The 18,366-nt window shown below is 35.6% G+C and overlaps 1 protein-coding gene across 2 annotated transcripts in view; it reads right to left on the bottom strand.

Moving 5' to 3' along the window:
- Positions 1 to 3,775: 3,775 nt before the first annotated feature.
- LOC116174899 (protein apterous-like) overlaps positions 3,776 to 18,366 on the bottom strand; it is a 52,461-nt gene continuing 37,870 nt past the window's right edge. For both annotated transcript variants that reach the window (XM_031492923.1, XM_031492924.1), the window contains exon 3: positions 3,776 to 4,969. In XM_031492923.1, the coding sequence (XP_031348783.1) occupies positions 4,754 to 4,969 (216 nt within the window). In that variant the 3' untranslated portion in view covers positions 3,776 to 4,753. The remainder of the gene's footprint in view (positions 4,970 to 18,366) is intronic.

Raw genomic sequence — 18,366 nt, 5'->3', positions numbered from 1 at the left:
ACATGTGATTTAAAACGCAATTTGGTATCTAATACAACTCCCAAATTTTTTGCACAATTAACAGAATTTAAGTCCACTCCATTTAAACTTATTTTCAGATTATCACTCAAGCATTCAAAATCTTTATTTTTACTAAATATTAATAAATGAGATTTACTAGGGTTTAGTTTTAAGCAGTGATCTACAGCTTGTCCTGAAACGAATTCCAATGCCCTATTGATAACATTAATTGAGGAATTTACATTTGCGACATCAAAAGCGTAATAAATTTGTGTATCGTCAGCATATAGATGCGTACTGACCTCCTGGAGTGCACCAAGGTACTGACTAGTGTATATAGTAAACAATAATGGCCTTAGAACTGAACCCTGAGGTACACCCCTGGACAACACAAGTTCATCTGACACGACATTCTACAAAAAATATATAACCTACTAAGGGTCCGTGGTTCGAATCAGAAAAAATCATGTATCCGAGAATAAATTGCAAAAGAACAGGATCAAAGTGAAAGGGTCCAATAGGATCTCAAGTACGCTTCCTGTTTAAATGAATTATAACGTATATAAGATTTAGCCGAATATTTTCATTCATAAAGTATGCAACAGAGCAAACTATTGCATCCTGTCTCTGTTGTGGTGGTGAGTGCTTTGTAAGGCAGGACATCATTCTTTTGACGTCGTTTACGATTCCGGTGAACAGTATTTAATTTTCTGCAACACGATGTTTTTTTTGCAAGAACAACTCCAAAGGCATCACCGTATACAGGGTGGTGACTTGCGTAACGCGTCATAGGGATTTCAATGTAATATTCATAACATGCAATTATTGGCTCCCCAAATTATTTTGGAGCAAAAATGTATTAAGGTTTTTTGTAGAAAAACATTTTTTACGTCAATCAACCGTATTAGTTTTCAATTTTTTGCATAATAAACGGAAAATTGGAAAAATAAACCCCGCATCTTTTTCAATAATCTGTGATGCCATGGAATTTTATAATACAAAAACTACGCCAATATCCGTCATGCCATGGAATGCCTGCTATAAAACAAATCAAATTCTATCAAAAAGTATTATATTTAGAACAGCGAATTCAACATAAAGAAAGACCAAATTACTAAAAACGGTTTCCTAATATAACAATTAGAATAAATGTTCGAATAAGTCACCATTAACTGCAATACAGTAACCATGTCGATCATAAAAGCCATTTCGAACTGCTGCTAATTGATAACGGGATATCTTTTTGTTTTAGAAAATTCCATGGCATCGCAGATTATTGAAAAAGATGCGGGTTTTATTTTCCCAATTTTCCGTCTTTATTATGCAAAAAATTTAAAACTATAATACGGTTGATGGACGTAAAAAATTTTTTCTACAAAAAACTAATACATTTTTGCTCTAAAATAATTTGGGGAGCCAATAATCGCATGTTATGAATTTTACATTGAAATCCCTATGCGCAAGTCACCACCCTGTATACCTACTAATACGAAAATAATGGTGCGAAAATCATCTATGCGAAAACTATTATTTGCATACGCTTTCTTTGGATGCGATACTACTAAAATTATTCGGAATTTGCAAAGAAGTAGCAGTGAAGTTATAGCAACAAAACTATTTCAAAAAACAAGCAGAGGGATTCCGGAACCAAAAAGCTGCACACAACATCAAGTCAGTCGGAGAAAAGGAGCAACTTATAAGGAAAACCAACCAGTGGCGTAAATTTTAGAGACCCGTCTTCAAAAATATTAGGTGACCCTATCCGCTTAATTTAACCCCTTGGATTTCTAATCACAACCATCTCACAATTAATATAAATGAAAGTTCACTAGAAATACACCCCAGCCCAGAGGATTCGGATTCTTTAACAAAGATAGCACCTTCATATCGATCTTCTGACGTTAGTCGACTCTGAACTTTTAAAAAAATTTGATGGTTATGGCAAGCTATAGGAATTGCTTGTGAAGGCTTCAGGAATTGATTAAGTTTCACCAATTTATTTTTTCGCTTTTGCTTTTCTTGTTGGGGATGTTCTTGCCGCAAGCTCGGCGTGCGCAAAATGTCCAGGAGTTAGTGGACGTTATAGACGAATAATTCCGGGTTCAGTGCCATGCGTTAATCGGGACCGGGGCATACGGTACCTACACATAAACAATGTAATAGTGTATCGTACATTAAAGTAATCTTAATAAAGTAGTTAATTACCCATTCTTATTTTGTAAAATATAGGGGGATTTAAATTCTGCAGCAAAATTAACAGTGAGGGAATGTGTTCGTTACACCAGATTTATACAATTTCTTATGTGTTTTAAAGTTTATTAAAGAGAAACAAAAAGCGAGTTCATTATTTTGAACTTTCTGTCCGTCCGTACGTCCGTCTACCCGTCCATCTGTGTACGTGATGCTTCGAGATCGCTTTCGCATTTTCCAATTCTGTTTTCAGTAATAGATAGACAATAGCCAAGAACTAACTGATTAAATTTTGGTTAATACTCGTCAACTGGAAGTGATCTTGTCGCTCGTTGTCTATATTGGTGCAGTTTATTATTTCGCAATATAATTACACACGTTGCGCCTAAACCACTGCTCCAACAAAAAAATGTGTTTATAACATTTTTGTAGGGATTTTGATGCTCTGTCATTTTGCATAGCATATTTTTTTCCTAAAAGCAACTATGTATTAGTTATGAGCCAAAAACCATGTATTTCCAGATTGTCACTTCCGGTTAAGGCATTTCCGGGAGTCAAACATTGGTGAACTTAATTCGATCGTTTTCATTCAGAAACCGCTTAGATCAATTCTTTTGCAATTTGTAATTTGTTCACGGTCAAATTAACTGTCGGATAGATTTATCGGTAACGTGAAAAAGCAGGTCATTTCAGACGATTAAACCGACATTTGACAGACGTCATCTGTTCAATTGACACATTTAGGTTGCAAAATATATACTTTATATATGTAATGTTAACTTTCAGTGTATTGATCATAAAGCGAATTTCACTGGAAGCAGACACGGAAAAAATAAAATTATAAATGATCGCATTACCAGATTAACTGTCCTGCTTTAATGCTCAAATTCCATCTTTTTTTCACGATCTTTTTTAAATTCTTGTTGGACGTTCGTCGTCGAACGTAACGTTATCTTAATTACCACCGTAATTCAAAAGTGCGATTGACACAGCTTATACTCATCTGCACCTAATTCGCGTAGGCAGGCATCTAAGATACGCACTGGAGATAAATTATAATTTAAAAAAACTAGACTGTACTAACAGGTATACGATGGCATGGATAATCGTGAAAACACGTCGCGTCTTTAATCTAAAAGCAATTTGTTTGTAAATACTTTGAAGAAAAACTACCTTCAGAAATTAAAGTAAATACTATGTAGTGATACTTAATTCTTTTTTCAACACAGCTCACAGGCACTTACCTTTTTAACACTAAGTCGTTGTACGCAGCCTTTTCACTTTTTTGAGTGTTACTCAGATAAAGAAATTAATGCAATGAGATTAAGTCATAAGATAGTCCGGCAATTTATAATACTAACCTGAACACGCTGCTTAAATTTAAGATTGATCCACCCATTTGATGTTCTTTTAATATGTGCCGTTTGCGAGTACAACCTGAATTCACGGTAAGATGAGTAAATGACCTAAAATTTACACCGAGCACGTCTTTGCGCAAAAAAAAACATCCGAGTTCCTTACGGTATAATGAAATTTATTTATTAATAGGATTCGGCTACCTTTTATATTTACAAAATGAGGTAGCGTAAACGTAAAATAAGGTCACCATTTTCGTGTTTTTAAAATAATTTCGAAAAACTTACATTTATTTCCACAATACATTGAACATTTTTTTTGGGTCATGAAATGAATAATGTAAATACGACTGATTATAGCATCGAATCGGGATACAAAAACATTATCAATGAATGTGCACCATTTTGAATTGATTTAAAATTATATAAAAACTTGTTTGGCGGTCGAGGAAGACAATAATTTTCGTTTGATTCTCCATCTCCGTTTATTATTGGACCGACCACATATCTACTGCTTTTTTTCTCGCTTTGTGTAGAGTTTGAAAGGAAGACAATGCAAAAACGACCTGCACTAGACATTGCTTTAACAAGTTATAAATATAAGAAAGTGCGTTTTTTTAATATGTGCTCCTTATTTATTAAGTCTATTTGTTATAGGAACAATGTAACAGTAATTTAACAAAAATCAGTCGGGGGACCAAGCTCTTGAAAATAATCCGAATGATTTTTGTTTACCAATAAACGTACATAATCTACACAAACAAAAATTGGGCACCGCGCGCTTTAATGAGCGGAGAATTAAAATTTAACACTTTTTTGCACTTTAAAAATAGGAAACGTGCCCTTAACCATCGCCATATTTACGTTTTAAAATAAGTACACATTATCTCTTACAATTTAAAATAATTACCCCTATTAGTCTATGTTGCTATAATCTACAAAACAGTAAAATTCTCGTAAATAGCGGATATTTAAATGATCTAATAAATAAATTTTAATCACATGTGCCTCTTAATTAATTAATTAAATAAATAACATAGGAATATTTTTTATTGGCTTCACGTTTGTGTGTTTTTAATATATAAATTGGACAATCTTTTACATTTACATCTATATTTAGTTTATATAACTAAGTCTCTGAGAATACTTTACAATTGTGGTGTCAATTTCATACCTTCAAATGTCCAACAATATTTTATCACTTCTAATCAAGAACAATCGAGGGAGGATGAGGGACTGCCCGACGGAAGCATGAAAGGCGGACTTTGTGGTGGTAGCGACTGTAGACTGCTCGTCATCGGACCGGGGCCGTGAGTGTAGAGCTCCATGTCGCTCAAGCCGTCGGCGCCGGATTTTTCGCCGGATTTGCCTTCCTGTTTGAGCATCATTCGCCGCCATTTCGCGCGTGCGTTTTGAAACCATACCTGAAAAAAAAATTGTCGTTTCAATAAAATGTTTTGTGTTTTGGTATATCTAAATTATTTTTGTATGTGACCGACATGTAACATATTTAAGTCTCCTATAGAGATAAAGAAACCTACAGCAACGTATACTAAAATGGTACCAGAGAGCAGGGTTTTTGTTTTAACATTTTGTTTCATATTATATGTATTTTGTTTCGTACTGTACCTATATATTAAAATTTAGTTAGGTTGGTAATGATTAGGCAGCCCCAACCTTAAATAAAGTTAGCTTGTACATTGGAAACTGGTCGCAAATTACAGCGCTACGATGTTGCGGTAGGGAGTGTCAACTTTTTTGGTGGTTCTACGTGATTTGGTATTGTTATAGATAAATATAAAAGTATTTAGTAATATCACATATCTTAATATTAAATAACTTTGGTTTAATTTACTTATTTGTTTGTTCAGATTAGGTATGTGATACAGATATTAGCTACCGTTGATTTGATAAAATCAGTTCGAAGTTCTTATCTACGTTATTCGTTTTACTCCAAAGAATCGGCTCATATCATACAGATTGTTATAAGGACCATCGTAGTCGAAGCAAAATTTTGCTTTTGCTAGTGTAAAGTCATTCGAATTATTGATTCTTTTTGAGTATTAATTGCAGGTCTCCCTCCGTGTCAAACGTTAGACATCGCTATTTTGCAATATTTTATGTGCAGCGCGATTCACTACCTCTTTTATTTGTTTGTTTGTGTTGTAATCTGTTACAGATCTGCAGGACGAGCCCTTCTGTATTCAGACGGCCGCTACGACCAGAGTTCAAAGGTAATTTTTGTATTTCGACGACTACATAATTAACGTTTGATTATACAGGGTGTTACACGACCGTTCGAAAAAAAAAAATCGGGTTGTAGAGGGCATCAAAACAAGCACTTTTTCCAAATAAACCGAGGGTCCAACGTGTTTCGTTTGGGAGCCACCCCCCAAAGAGTGTTGAAATCTGCATTTCTTCTTAAATTTTTTTCTCAGCAACCATAAGAGTTACAAAGTCGGGTGGCATGTCTTTGAATAGGTTTTTGGGTATGCTCTTTCCGATTTTGCAATTTTTTTTTCAAAATTCCTACCCCTAAAGGGCGCACCCCTAAACTAGGGTGCAAAAAAAATTCTGATTTCGACGAAATTTGGTATCTGGGGTTTTTTTAACATGAAAATCACGAATCTGAAATTAGTTTTTGAAAATTCGAAAAAAAAAGTTTCACTGCAATTCTTGGCGGGACAACGAAAATAGAGATAATTCCACGAAATTTGTTGTGTACATACTAAACGAGTTAAGGAACAAAACTGTCGAACAGTTTTTTAAAATAACTTTTCAAACAAAAGTTATACTCATTTGAATGTTGGTCCTTCGGGTCGCGAAGTGCCCCAAGCCTACTAGTAAGCCATAATTTCGCATGTGTTGGTTGACAATGTCGCAAAAACAAAAGATTAACGGTTTGAGTCGATATTTTGTTATTTGGAATTAATTCGGTCATTAAATGATAAAAAAATTCGATGTATCGATTAAAACACCTACCAAGGTATCTTAAAGCGCTGATCGATTATTTATTATCTAAATAAGGTAGGGGAAAAAGTCAAATCTCTTTCCGTATGATACTTTTTCACTATGATCAAAAATTTTCATAATCTTAGGTTGAAAAATAACTTCCAAAAGAACACGCTCCTTTTAAGGACAAATTTCCCCTAACATTTAAATGAGTATAACTTTTGTTTGAAAAGTTATTTTAAAAAACTGTTCGACAGTTTATGCCTTTTAGAACAAAAACCATATGAAAACGAAAGTGAATTGTTTCGAATCCATCAGTGTAGCAAAAATTGATTGGAAATATTGGCATTTGGCTCCCCAATGTTTATGATGCTGCGTGAGTAAGATCAAAACGAGCAAAGTTTTTATGAAAAAAGCCAATTGTGCTGTAGTTGCTGGAGGAAGCGCCAACAGAGAAGAAAAGTTTAACACAATTCGTTCTCCTCGATGGGAGGAAGAGCTCCTTTCCCATGGTAATCGCGCTTAAATAGTGCCAAAAAAGGTGGTGGCATAAATTATTGTCTGAAATACGCACCAACGGTAGCACAAAAAATTATAAAGTTGAAATGTGCCCACTATATCCATACTGAATAGAATTTGCCCAAGAAAACCAGAACTAAAGATATAATTCTCGTCTACGGAAAAATGTTTAATGGTAAATCTTTGACCGGCGCTCAATGAACGCATCTTCTTCGTAGATTTACCTTTTACATTACAATGAGTTGATTTCATTAATCGGGTGACTAAAATGTTTACAAAAGCGGCTGCCTTACTCCTAATATGGTTACCACTATTAATAACAATAAAACGAACGTGGTAATAATAGCATTACAAGAACCGGATGGTGAGGGTCCGTGGAGGAATCTTAAACTACCCATTATCATTTGTTAGCGCTACCACTTTCAACATGGCCGATGCAAAAACCGCTTCGAAATGAATTAGCAAAATCACGAACGATCCAGTTTTTGTACAGCCGCATTTCGTATAGTTTACTACACTCTCTGAATTCGCAATTTATATCGCGTCCATTGTATTCTTGTCGGCGATTGAATTATTCCGATGCTGTCAAACTTTCCTCGGCGGTGGCACGTCATCATCTCCAATCGGTTCGCAATGTTTAAGAGTTTGATGATTTAGTTGTGGCTAACCCAACACTTCCTTTTGAAAAATTAATCGTTTTAATATTTGACCGCAGTTTCCTATCGATAAAGCCGATCCTAGATGAATTTTATTACCCACTTGCTCTCTAGCAACTACGTTTTATAAACATTTATATTCCAGTTACTACAGGTCGGTCCGCATTAATTCGTCGGTTAGGGTAGATCAGAAAATAATTCTGATAGAACAAGAGAGGAGTCTTGGAAAAAATTGACAAGGAGGTTCCATGAAGAGAAACAAAGAAGGAGCATACCGGCTCGGTCTCTCGGGGTAGCAGCATAAATAAGTACCGAAAGGTTTTGATAAGGGAATTCACAAATTTGGTTGGTAACAACCCGCAGACGAAGTTCTGATGTAAAAAAATATTCAATCACCCTTTTCTCCACAAAAATGCAATCTATATTATCTTAGAAGCAATAATACAAGAATTAGAAAATCTAAGGAAACTACAGAAACATAAAGGGATATTAGAGTTAACCACACAAACTACAAAAGCTGCATGTACTCAAAAAGCTGAAGAAACTAGGACTAGGAAATGATTTAGACTTGAGAAACTGCAGGACCTACATAAACTAGTTACCAGAAGGCCCAAAAAACTAGAGCTATTGTACAAAAACCACGGAAACTTGAGAACCTGCAGGTACTGTGGTAAGACTTTGGGAACTAGAGAAAAGAATCTAAACAAAGTAGATAACTTTAAGGAAACTATAAATAGAACGACAGCCGTTACAGAAAGCACAGAAACTAGATAAACTATAAAATCGGCAGCAACTTGTAACGTCCCGTTATTTTTTTGAATGTACCTCGTACCCTTAGTTTGAGTAACTGACTGAACGCGCTTTTAGTATGTTGAGTGTAGTTGTTACAAAATTGTTTACTATTGTCAATGAAATGACAGGTACAAGCAAAAATAAGAAAATCTCTTGTTAAAAATCCAAAGGCGTCAAGCTAAAATTGCCTAATTTTTATATCTAAACGTATTTACGTGAATGGGAACTGATATATCTTTTCCAGGTAAGGTTATTTTCATAGGATTCCTTATTTGGTTTATACGTTTCGCTTTCGGTTATGCCATATGTTTTAATTTAGTTACCTATCTTTCTTCTATCTATATCGCAATCCGAAACCCATTTATTATTGAGGTACGTAAGTTTGAATTAATTGGATTTGATATCGGTATTGTAGTTTTTGGATGTATTCTTAATGTAAACCCTATAGATGAAGTACCTTCTCTTATAAAATGCTACAACGAGTTCACCAACATATGATTCATATGTTTTGGTTAGCTGGAACTCATCTAACACATGGTATTTAAGATGAGACGTTCTGCAATGCTGAAATATCGGAGCAGTTGTTTGTGCCGTTAATCTTAATTTAGTTATTTAATATCTTTCTGTGCTGAAAATTTGCATTTAGTTAAGTGTAACTTTGCCCAGAATTGCCAGGTTATTTACTGTTATATACAATTAAATAGTATTTGTGTATATGTACTGTTCTTTGCTAAGAGTGTCTGAGGATTCACAACGCTTGTATTTTTATTTTAGTTTTAGTTTATATTTTTTATTTACTTTTTGGCGTGACTTGCGCACGCCTGACACCCAAAATTATAGGAGATTTGTCTGATCCCAGTGACTGTTTCACTGGAAGACCCGTGTCCCCTGGCTAGCCGTGGCCAATTCCTTTTTCCTTCTCAAGGTCCGCTGCAAAATAAAAACTACAAACCACTAGACGAACTACAAAAAAAGGAAAGCTACAGAGACTACAAAAGCCTCGAGAACTAAGGGCATTGGAGCAGCTAGGCAAAACTAGAGAAGTCAACTAACAAAAAAGGAACTAATAACTGTAATAATCCAAAATATTAGACAATCTAAAGGAACTACAGAACTATAAAAACTAATACAGGAACCACGTGCTCTTCAGAAACTATAGATAGTGATAGTTCACCTAAAAGAATTACCAGAGAAACTGAAGGAACTGGAGAGATTAGCCAAATGGAAGGAACTTGAGAACTATATGATCTGAATTTAGCGTTAAATTCGTGGCATAATGTGTAACGGGAGCCTGATAACATTTTTTCGATTTTTAAATATATTTGAGTTCTAGCATGTCTAAATAGAATTTCATATGTACCGCCTTATACGAATATTAATCATGAGTAGGTATATAGGCGACATCCAGGCACGTTTGGAAAGGTCGCGCGATAACCGAACCGTTACGCCATCTATATATTTTCTCTGTAAATCTTTTTATTTTAGATGTAGTTAGTTAAGTGTTATAGGTTGAATTTACCTTAGTTCCTTCTTTTGCCATTAGAGGTCACGCAATGCGGCTTTTTGCATTTCATTTTATCCCTTCTTTGTTTTAACCTGAGAAGATTGTGCGTAGCATTATTTCATCACATAATTCTGTTAGGGCTTTATCTTCTCTCCTCCTTTTCTCTTTGCCTATATTTATTTCCTCATTAAAGAGTACTATATTACTACCTTTAACCTTTGACCTACTTCGAAATTATTAACTGAAGACCTGATTTGTACCTACAAGTATTATCTACAGATGACCCTTTTTGGAGTATATTGCTATATGCTTCAGATTACCTTTGTTGTATAGAAATTTAGTCATTTTTCCTTTGTGAAATAGTTTTTGGAGAACAGTTCGTTTATTCTTTTGTATATTACCGATTTGTAGACGAGCCCTCGTCGAGTAAAAATTTTGCTATATAACGTAAATTGAGTTATCGCTTTCCATTAAGTGTTGATTAGGATTCAATTTCTTTACCTTTTTAGCTATATCAAGAATAGCCCCCTCAGTAAGCATTTTCTCTCTTTTTAAAAAGACTAAGTGGCACCTATCCAATTTTCTTATTTATTTTTGCTTTGTTGACCAACCGTAAAAGAGAACCCATTAACCGGAACAGTACGAAGGTTTTGTAAATAAACTTCGCGTGAGCGACAGAAATGAAAAGCGAACCAATTTCATTGCAGTAAGAGATTTTTAGCGCATTTTTTTAAAGAATTAAACAAATTTGCTATTGTTTGCGTTTTGTCCGCGGTCCGTGCAGACCCACGTCCGTCGTGTTGAACTACTTTTAAGGAATGATACGAGTCCAGTAAGTGGTTGCAATAGGTGGCCTATATATTGAAGGTGTGCCAGACGGCTGCCTTAACCCCCCCAATGCTATATCGCATAATTATTTAATGGAAAGTTGATTTTATATCTAAATAAACCGATACAACGAAATATCGAAGGATCCTCAGTATTACAATAACTTTTAACGATAATTTATTTTAATGTTACAAAATACATCAAATTCATGTCTTGGCCATTGAGATAATGCTCTTAATCTTGTTTTGATCAAAATCCATGTGGTCGCCAAAAATAGATCAAATTCATGTTTTGATCATTGAGATAATGCTCTTGGTCTTTTTCCCAACGTTCTTGGTGCATAAATAACGATTTTGACATGTTTTGATCAAAATTCATGTGGTCGCCAAAAATAGATCAAATTCATGTTTTGGTCATTGAGATGATGCTCTTAGTCTTTTTCCCAACGATCTTGGTGCATAAATAACGATTTTGACATGTTTTGATCAAAATCCATGTGGTCGCCAGAAATGCATCAAATTTATGTCTTGAGCATTGAGATAATGCCCCTAGTCTTTTTCTCGACGATCTTGGTGCATAAATAACGATTTTGATTATTTTGATCAAAACCCATATGGCAATAATTTAACATTTTTGAATCACACACATGCGGTTATCAAATGTGCACGTGATGTACTCTTGCTGCATCAAGATAATGCGTTTGAAACCTTTTAAAACTCTAAATTCATGTATAAAGTGTAATTTTTGCTACATTTTGCTCTAAAACTTTCGACCTATACCACAGAGAAGAGTTATATTAAAGTATTACACATCTAAGAGTCATAGGGAATAATCTAGCGGAAGTCCCAACCCGATACATGACCTAGGGAATGAAATATGTTGATTTCTATTATATTGAGCCCGTAGTTTTTCCTGTTCCCGATTCACTCGAAGTCCTATAACTTTTGTTCCTATTGAACCAGCTTCCTGAAAATCAATAGCGTCCGTCCTTAATGTCCAAAGAACCCGTACACCAAATTTCAACTCAATCGGCCACTTTTAAAAAGAGTTAGAGCGCACACGGACGGACGGACGGACGACAATACAAAACTATAAAGGATCTGAGGATCCTTAATAAATGTGTCACATAAAATACATAACATTGCTTTTTACTCGATCATTATGCAATTTCCGCGTTCAAATGTACCTTGCGTTCAAACGTCTTTGCGTCAAAACAGCGGCGGCGTCCAAATGATGGCATTCAAACGGATGCGTGCCAACGTCCCATTGCAATTGATTGGTGATGTCAAAACTTTAAGAGCGAATAGTTCGATAACGGTTTGTCGGAGAAAAGTACTCACAAAGATACAATGAATCGAACGAAGTGCAAATATCCGCAGAACGGAGTGTCGAGAGTACTCCCAAATACTAAGGCCCCGTGTCCATTTTCAATTAGCAGACAAGGTTTCTATGTTATGGGTATTTTAATAGCACCGGGGAAGGTTAAATTTGAATTAATTGGATTATTTAGCGGTTACCATGTTAGAGTTCAGTTTACGAACCTTCTTCCATTTAAGTAAGTATACAAATGTCTCAGCACCTTAAAACTAGGATTATTCAATTTTCGACACGAAGGTCAGGTTAGTTGTGAAGGTGACCACTTAGGTTATATTTTGCTATTTTATTTTTTCTACGCAACCGAATCCATGTACATCGGCAGGCTCACGTTTCTGAGGGTTCAACTAAATGGTTTTGACTAACTTCTTGTGTTAAAAACACCATTTTCTCATTGATTCTTTGACACGGGCACTTCGCCAACATTTGAGTTAGTAAAGATTCGGCTTAAAGTGAGTCAGTAAATTCCTTTTCCCAAAATCGTTTTGCAATACTAAAAGCACGATAGCTATTCGAACCCATTCAATTTTAGAGAAACGACCGAAGCAATAAAATTCAAATGTCGAAAGGAATGCTAATCTGTAACATAAAATTATGTATACAGCGCTACTGATTTTCGTCCAATTACCTTAAAACTTGTTAAATTTATAATGACCATAAAACGCCGAAGGGAACGGGCAGATGTAATAAATTACGCTTCTTACTAAAACGCAGTTTTTGCACCTTTTCCTTAATTTCGCTAATAAAAACGGCCTACTTCGCGATTCCGAGAGCCGAAAATAAATAAGGCGACCCCGTTTCAATTACAGATGTCGCCCTGTATCATTCCGGTGACCGTGCACAGATTAATAATCAACAAAAGAAATCGCAATCAATAGTTAACGAAAGGAAGTGGCGGTTTTAAAGTGTTGCCAAAAAATGTTAACAATAATTTATTTCCTTGATACGCTTAATCGGTTACAGATATACGTCGATCATAACAAACCAAAACATATTTTTTGCGATTGTTATCATAGAAATAGTGTTTCCGGTGTATTATTCCATGAAAATGATCCCGAGTAGATTGGTCTAGCACCTCTAGCACGTAGCACCAGCACGAGAAATAAAGGGTGAACAACTTTTTGGGTTGGGCTCAATAAGGTCACATTAAACTAATATTTGAAGTGATGAAATCCAAAGTAGGTACACAAAATGTGAATTAGTGTCTTAGATGCAAATGTCACACTTTTGGATCACTTTATTTATTTATTTATTATCCCTCTTGTTCTGGGTCCTCAAAAGGCTCGCTCCCAATTACAGAGTGATTTCCATGGAATATTGTAACTCCTTTCTCCAATATTACTGAACTTCGTCAATTTCCTTCGCTGACATCCTGAATAAAGGAAAAGGTTATGTTCCGCCATTTTGGAATGTACACCTAACCTAACTTTGCATTATTATGAAATCTCTTATGTGTGTCTCTTTTAAATTCATATAATTTACGTTCAATTTGCATTTGCGAGCAGGCTATAATTAATTCATGTTTTCTACATAGGTATTTGTATTTTCGTTTCAGTGATTGGTTTTTGTTTTTAATGCCATGTTATTGTGAATTCGAGTACTGCTATATTAGACTATTTGCAAGTTTAACGTGTTCTTCATTTATGGAAGGAACATGGCTTTCACAGCTAAGGAAGTCGAAAAATGTAGGTAGGTTAATATCAAATTCTAATTTGCTAGGATATGCATTTGGAGATACATTACGTGGTTGTATATTTGTGTTGGCCACTGGATTGCCTACATTTCAGAGTGAGTTTCCGAGAGAATATACTTTACTTTTATTTGCGAGATTTACATTATTTTTGAGGATTGCATTGAATTAATTAACTTACCATTTGGGAAACGGAAATTATTTATTTCGGCATCTGAATGAGCATTATTTGGGTTCTCCGCCCTCTCGTTTAATTAGAGGTAGGTGCGTTCGGGATTTAGAGATGGCTGTTTTACGTAGTTATCGTAGAGGGTCCCCCGCTGAACAATACCAACCCAGCTAGAAGATGTAAAGGTGTTCCTTTTTCACCTTTTTAAAAACCGTCCGCTGGATTATTTACGAAAGAAGCGGTACGGTTACGGTTACGGTACAGAAGCTGGTTCGTTGCATTTGAATTTGTATCTCAGTGTTTTTTTTTAGAATTTAATTGTTTGTAAAAATTCTTGTTGAAATTGTATCGCTTTGCTTTGTGCTCTTTTTGGAACAAACTTAAAACGCTAAAATCAAACTTTGAAAATAATCACGGATTAGGAGGTACAAAATAACAAAATTCTCAATTTCAGATTGACCCTATATTTTCATTATTAATTATGGAATAATGTTCCGAATCAAAATAAATATATGATGTTACGAGGGTTGTCCAGAAAGTAGGAGACGTTTTGAAATTAAACATTTTTAAACTTGTAAAGAAAATCTATTATTGTATACATTTGGGAGCTACACTCTTGGGCTATTTATCAACACAAGCGCCATTCAAATTGAGGCACTTATAGCGTGGCACAAGTGTTTTGATTCCAACTTTTATAAATCCACCGCCTTAGACTTCAACTGTCATGTGCTGTGTTGCGAGCGAGGTCTTCATCGCTGGGAAGAGGTGGAAGTCGCTTGGCGCTAAATCCGAGCTGTATGGAGAGTGACCCTTTCTCCCATTCAAAATCGTCCAAGAGCTGTCCAGTACGGTTGACTATGTACGGGCGGGCTTTGTCGTCGAACAACAAAATTTCCACCTCTTCCCAGCGATGAAAACCTGGCTCGCAACGCAGCGGTTCGATAGGGACGCCGAACTTCATGTTAGCGTTACCCAGTGCAGGTTAAAATCTCAGGCGGCGGATTTATAAAAGTTGGAATCAAAACACTTGTGCCACGCTATAATAAGTGCCTCAATTTGAATGGCACTTGTGTTGATAAATAGCCCAAGAGTGTAGCTCCCAAATATATACAATAATAGATTTTAATTTAATTTAAAAATTTTTTATTTCAAAACGTCTGCTACTTTCTGGACAACCCTCGTAGATTAAAAACAAGATTTCCGAATAAGTGAAAAAAATCATGAATCTTTTTGAAATTTCTGTTTATTTTTGAATAGTGTGAACCGCTTTGAAAACCGCCCCTGGATCGGGAGAATTATTTACAAAATAAGCACAGAACTACTTCGTTTCATTTGAATTTGTATCTTAGTATTTGTTTTTCCTTTTATAATTGTTTGTAAATGTGTAATTCTTTTTTAAATTTGATCGCTTTGTAATTTTTCAATTTAGATAAGGTGTTAGAAGTAAGAAGATAATTAATTTCAAGCACATTGTGTGCTAATAAGATAATGGTGTTGCGAAGAATTGTGCGTTTCATGTCGGCAGTCCCGTTCGTCGTGATTGGCGAGTTATTGCAAATTTCATATAGAAAGAGATTATTTTATGGTGGAAGTGGCGTTTCTTTAAATACTGGAGACAATGAGGAAAAACTGGTGGCTGCTCAGTTACGCGACACTGAAAGATCGTGTAAATATTTTTACGCTAAATCTCGGGCAGTCAGCCCTATTCGTTAACTTGAAGACGCAGTTCATCAATTTATTAAGAAGTGCAACGTGTATTATCCGATTACGTAAAAAGTTTCGTCAAGTTGAAAAAGCAAGCGGTAGTAGTGCACAGCGAGACCTTTTGTTAAGGTTCTCTTCTTATACCTTGAGTGAGAGTGTGAGCTTTAGCGTGAAACAAGCTTAATCCTTAAACTTGTAGAAATCGATTAGCGAATGTTTTACAACGTTGCCTTTTTTTGTTCTCGAGTTAGACGATGGACAGACAGACGGACAACACCATCACAATTTCCGAAAGAAAAAATTCCACTAAAACTGTAAGTAATTTTAAGATTTCTTATAATCGACCGCCTGCGTGCGAGGTAATATGTCCACATAAGCTCAGGGATTTTGTTTTATTTTTTTGGAATAAGTGTTTGTTATTGTCACTCAATTAATTATGTGTCTATTCGAATCTATTGTGCGACCCGGATAGAGTTTTCATTACACATTTTATCTATTGCTGCCCAAGATTTATGTAAGGTGCTAATCCAAATTTATGTACTCAATTCTTTAGAATTTTCGGAAGTTGATCGAGGCCGAGTTTCCAAATTGATTAACTTAAGTCAAAATTGGGATTTTTCTTTCCAGCAGAGGCCGGAAGTGCACGAGGGGAGATTATAACTCATTCAAGCAATAAGCCTCAATCAATCGTCGAAATTATATAGTCCCTACGGGACAGGAAATATAATTCCATAAGGAACTTTTGGAAAGCGGTTAGAGTAAATTTGAAAATCCTTTTGGTAGATTGAGGTACATTCAATGCGACCGAAGATACGCAAATCGTTTAGGAATTTATTCGAAATCTCTTAGATGGAAACGAGTTTTGGTACCTACAATTGAACAATCAGTTTCATTTTCGAGACGACCATTCTAAGGAAGCAATTAGCCATTAGAGCTGCAATCCAATAAACAATTGCACTTAACACTACTTGAGTACTGAAACGTTTCGCTCAATTTTCTCTTCGGATAATATTTTGAGACAGTGAAAAATGATCCAGATGACAGTGCCAAACGCGTCTATGAGTCGTGTAGGTACGATACCCATTATTGGTCGTTTTTTCTGTATTAATCTTGGACATGGTGTTATTTTTAACTTTCACAATTTCCTTTGCGATCCCAAATAATAATTGCCGGCCATATCTCGAACAGTAAATTAGTCTTCACCTAAATATCCACTTCATTTAGCATCTAAAATTTCACCTTCTGGCGTAAACCACCGACAATTTATCAGCGAAAAGGATGACTCGAAATAATAAATAAGCCTTTGCCAACAATTTTGAGTATAACTCACCCGTGCAGGGTTTCATAATGCATTTGTTTTGCGACCATTATAAATTACGGACATTTATTTCTTTAAGGACAACGGAAACACAATTTTCGATTGATTGATTGCCAACTTTTCTAATCAAATTGAGATTGTCGGAGGTAGGTAAGCAAATTGTGTAAAAGTCGTGTTTAATGTACGAGCTTAAGCCAGAAGACAGAGAATTAGTCTATTTAAAATAAACATGCCTAAATAAATGTTCGGTTTGTCAAATTAATGTGGCGTTGGAATAACACCCGGATGAAATATTATTTCCGAAGGAACGCTTTTTTCTACCATCGATATTAATCTTGCGAGCGCTTTATGATTAATTCTAACATGAAGAATTTCCACTACAAATTTTTTTCCTATGGCTTTATCTGCTCACTAAGTGTTTCCGATAAGCGCGCGTTTCCCCCTTTTCGAATATAAATCGATTTACGCGCGCAACATGGAATCGGGCCAATACCAGACGTAGAATCTCCATGGTAATCCGTCAGTTTACTCATTTCTCACTGCTAACATTCCGACGCAGACGCCTCAAGCAATTAGCAGAAATAGAAATAGTCGCTAGACTCAAACGACGCTTTTGTACAGTCGACCAAGCACGGCAGAGCGTACGAGATTTTCGATCGGATAAGAAACGAAAAATAAATGGCTTTACGTAGATTTTGTCGTTGGCCTATTAATATAATCGCAAAAAAAGTTTGCTTATGAATTAATCGATGCCGTTTATCGACGAAACCGTGTGTAACACAGGAAGAGGCAAATACGAGTTTTTTTTATTCCGAGCGTACAACGACCGCATATCATTGATTTTCCAATTTGAAAATATCAATTAACGGTAACATCCGCCTTATGATTACACTTGTTTTGTTACTTTAGTTTTTACTACTGGAGAAGTATTCATGAAGTATACGTATATGCGGTTCTGATTCTCAACCCTTGTGGGTTTGATCCATACGATGGCCCCTCTTCAACAACCCTACAAGCTTTTTACCTCGCTGCAGGTGTAGATTTTGACTGAACGTAGTATGACGAATCGGACTAACATGTGAATTTGGCACTGGTATTCCCCAGAGAAATCTGGGTCAATTTTTGTGTGGGTCGAGAATGTTTCAGGCCCAGACAGTTCATACCCGAACGATTCATACCTTGGTATTTTCATAGCCAGAGCGATTTCCTCTGTTTCATCCATAAGACCATTCATACCTAGGACCCAAGTAACTCATATCCAAACTGAAATGGGATTCGCCTATACAGATCGAAAGAAATTTCGTGGAGATTGTCG

Source organism: Photinus pyralis, unplaced genomic scaffold (assembly GCF_008802855.1).
Source record: "Photinus pyralis isolate 1611_PpyrPB1 unplaced genomic scaffold, Ppyr1.3 Ppyr1.4_LG6, whole genome shotgun sequence".
Lineage (NCBI taxonomy): Eukaryota > Metazoa > Arthropoda > Insecta > Coleoptera > Lampyridae > Photinus > Photinus pyralis.
Note: the sequence above shows the minus strand (reverse complement) of the source record. Positions and strands in the feature narration are given on the sequence as shown.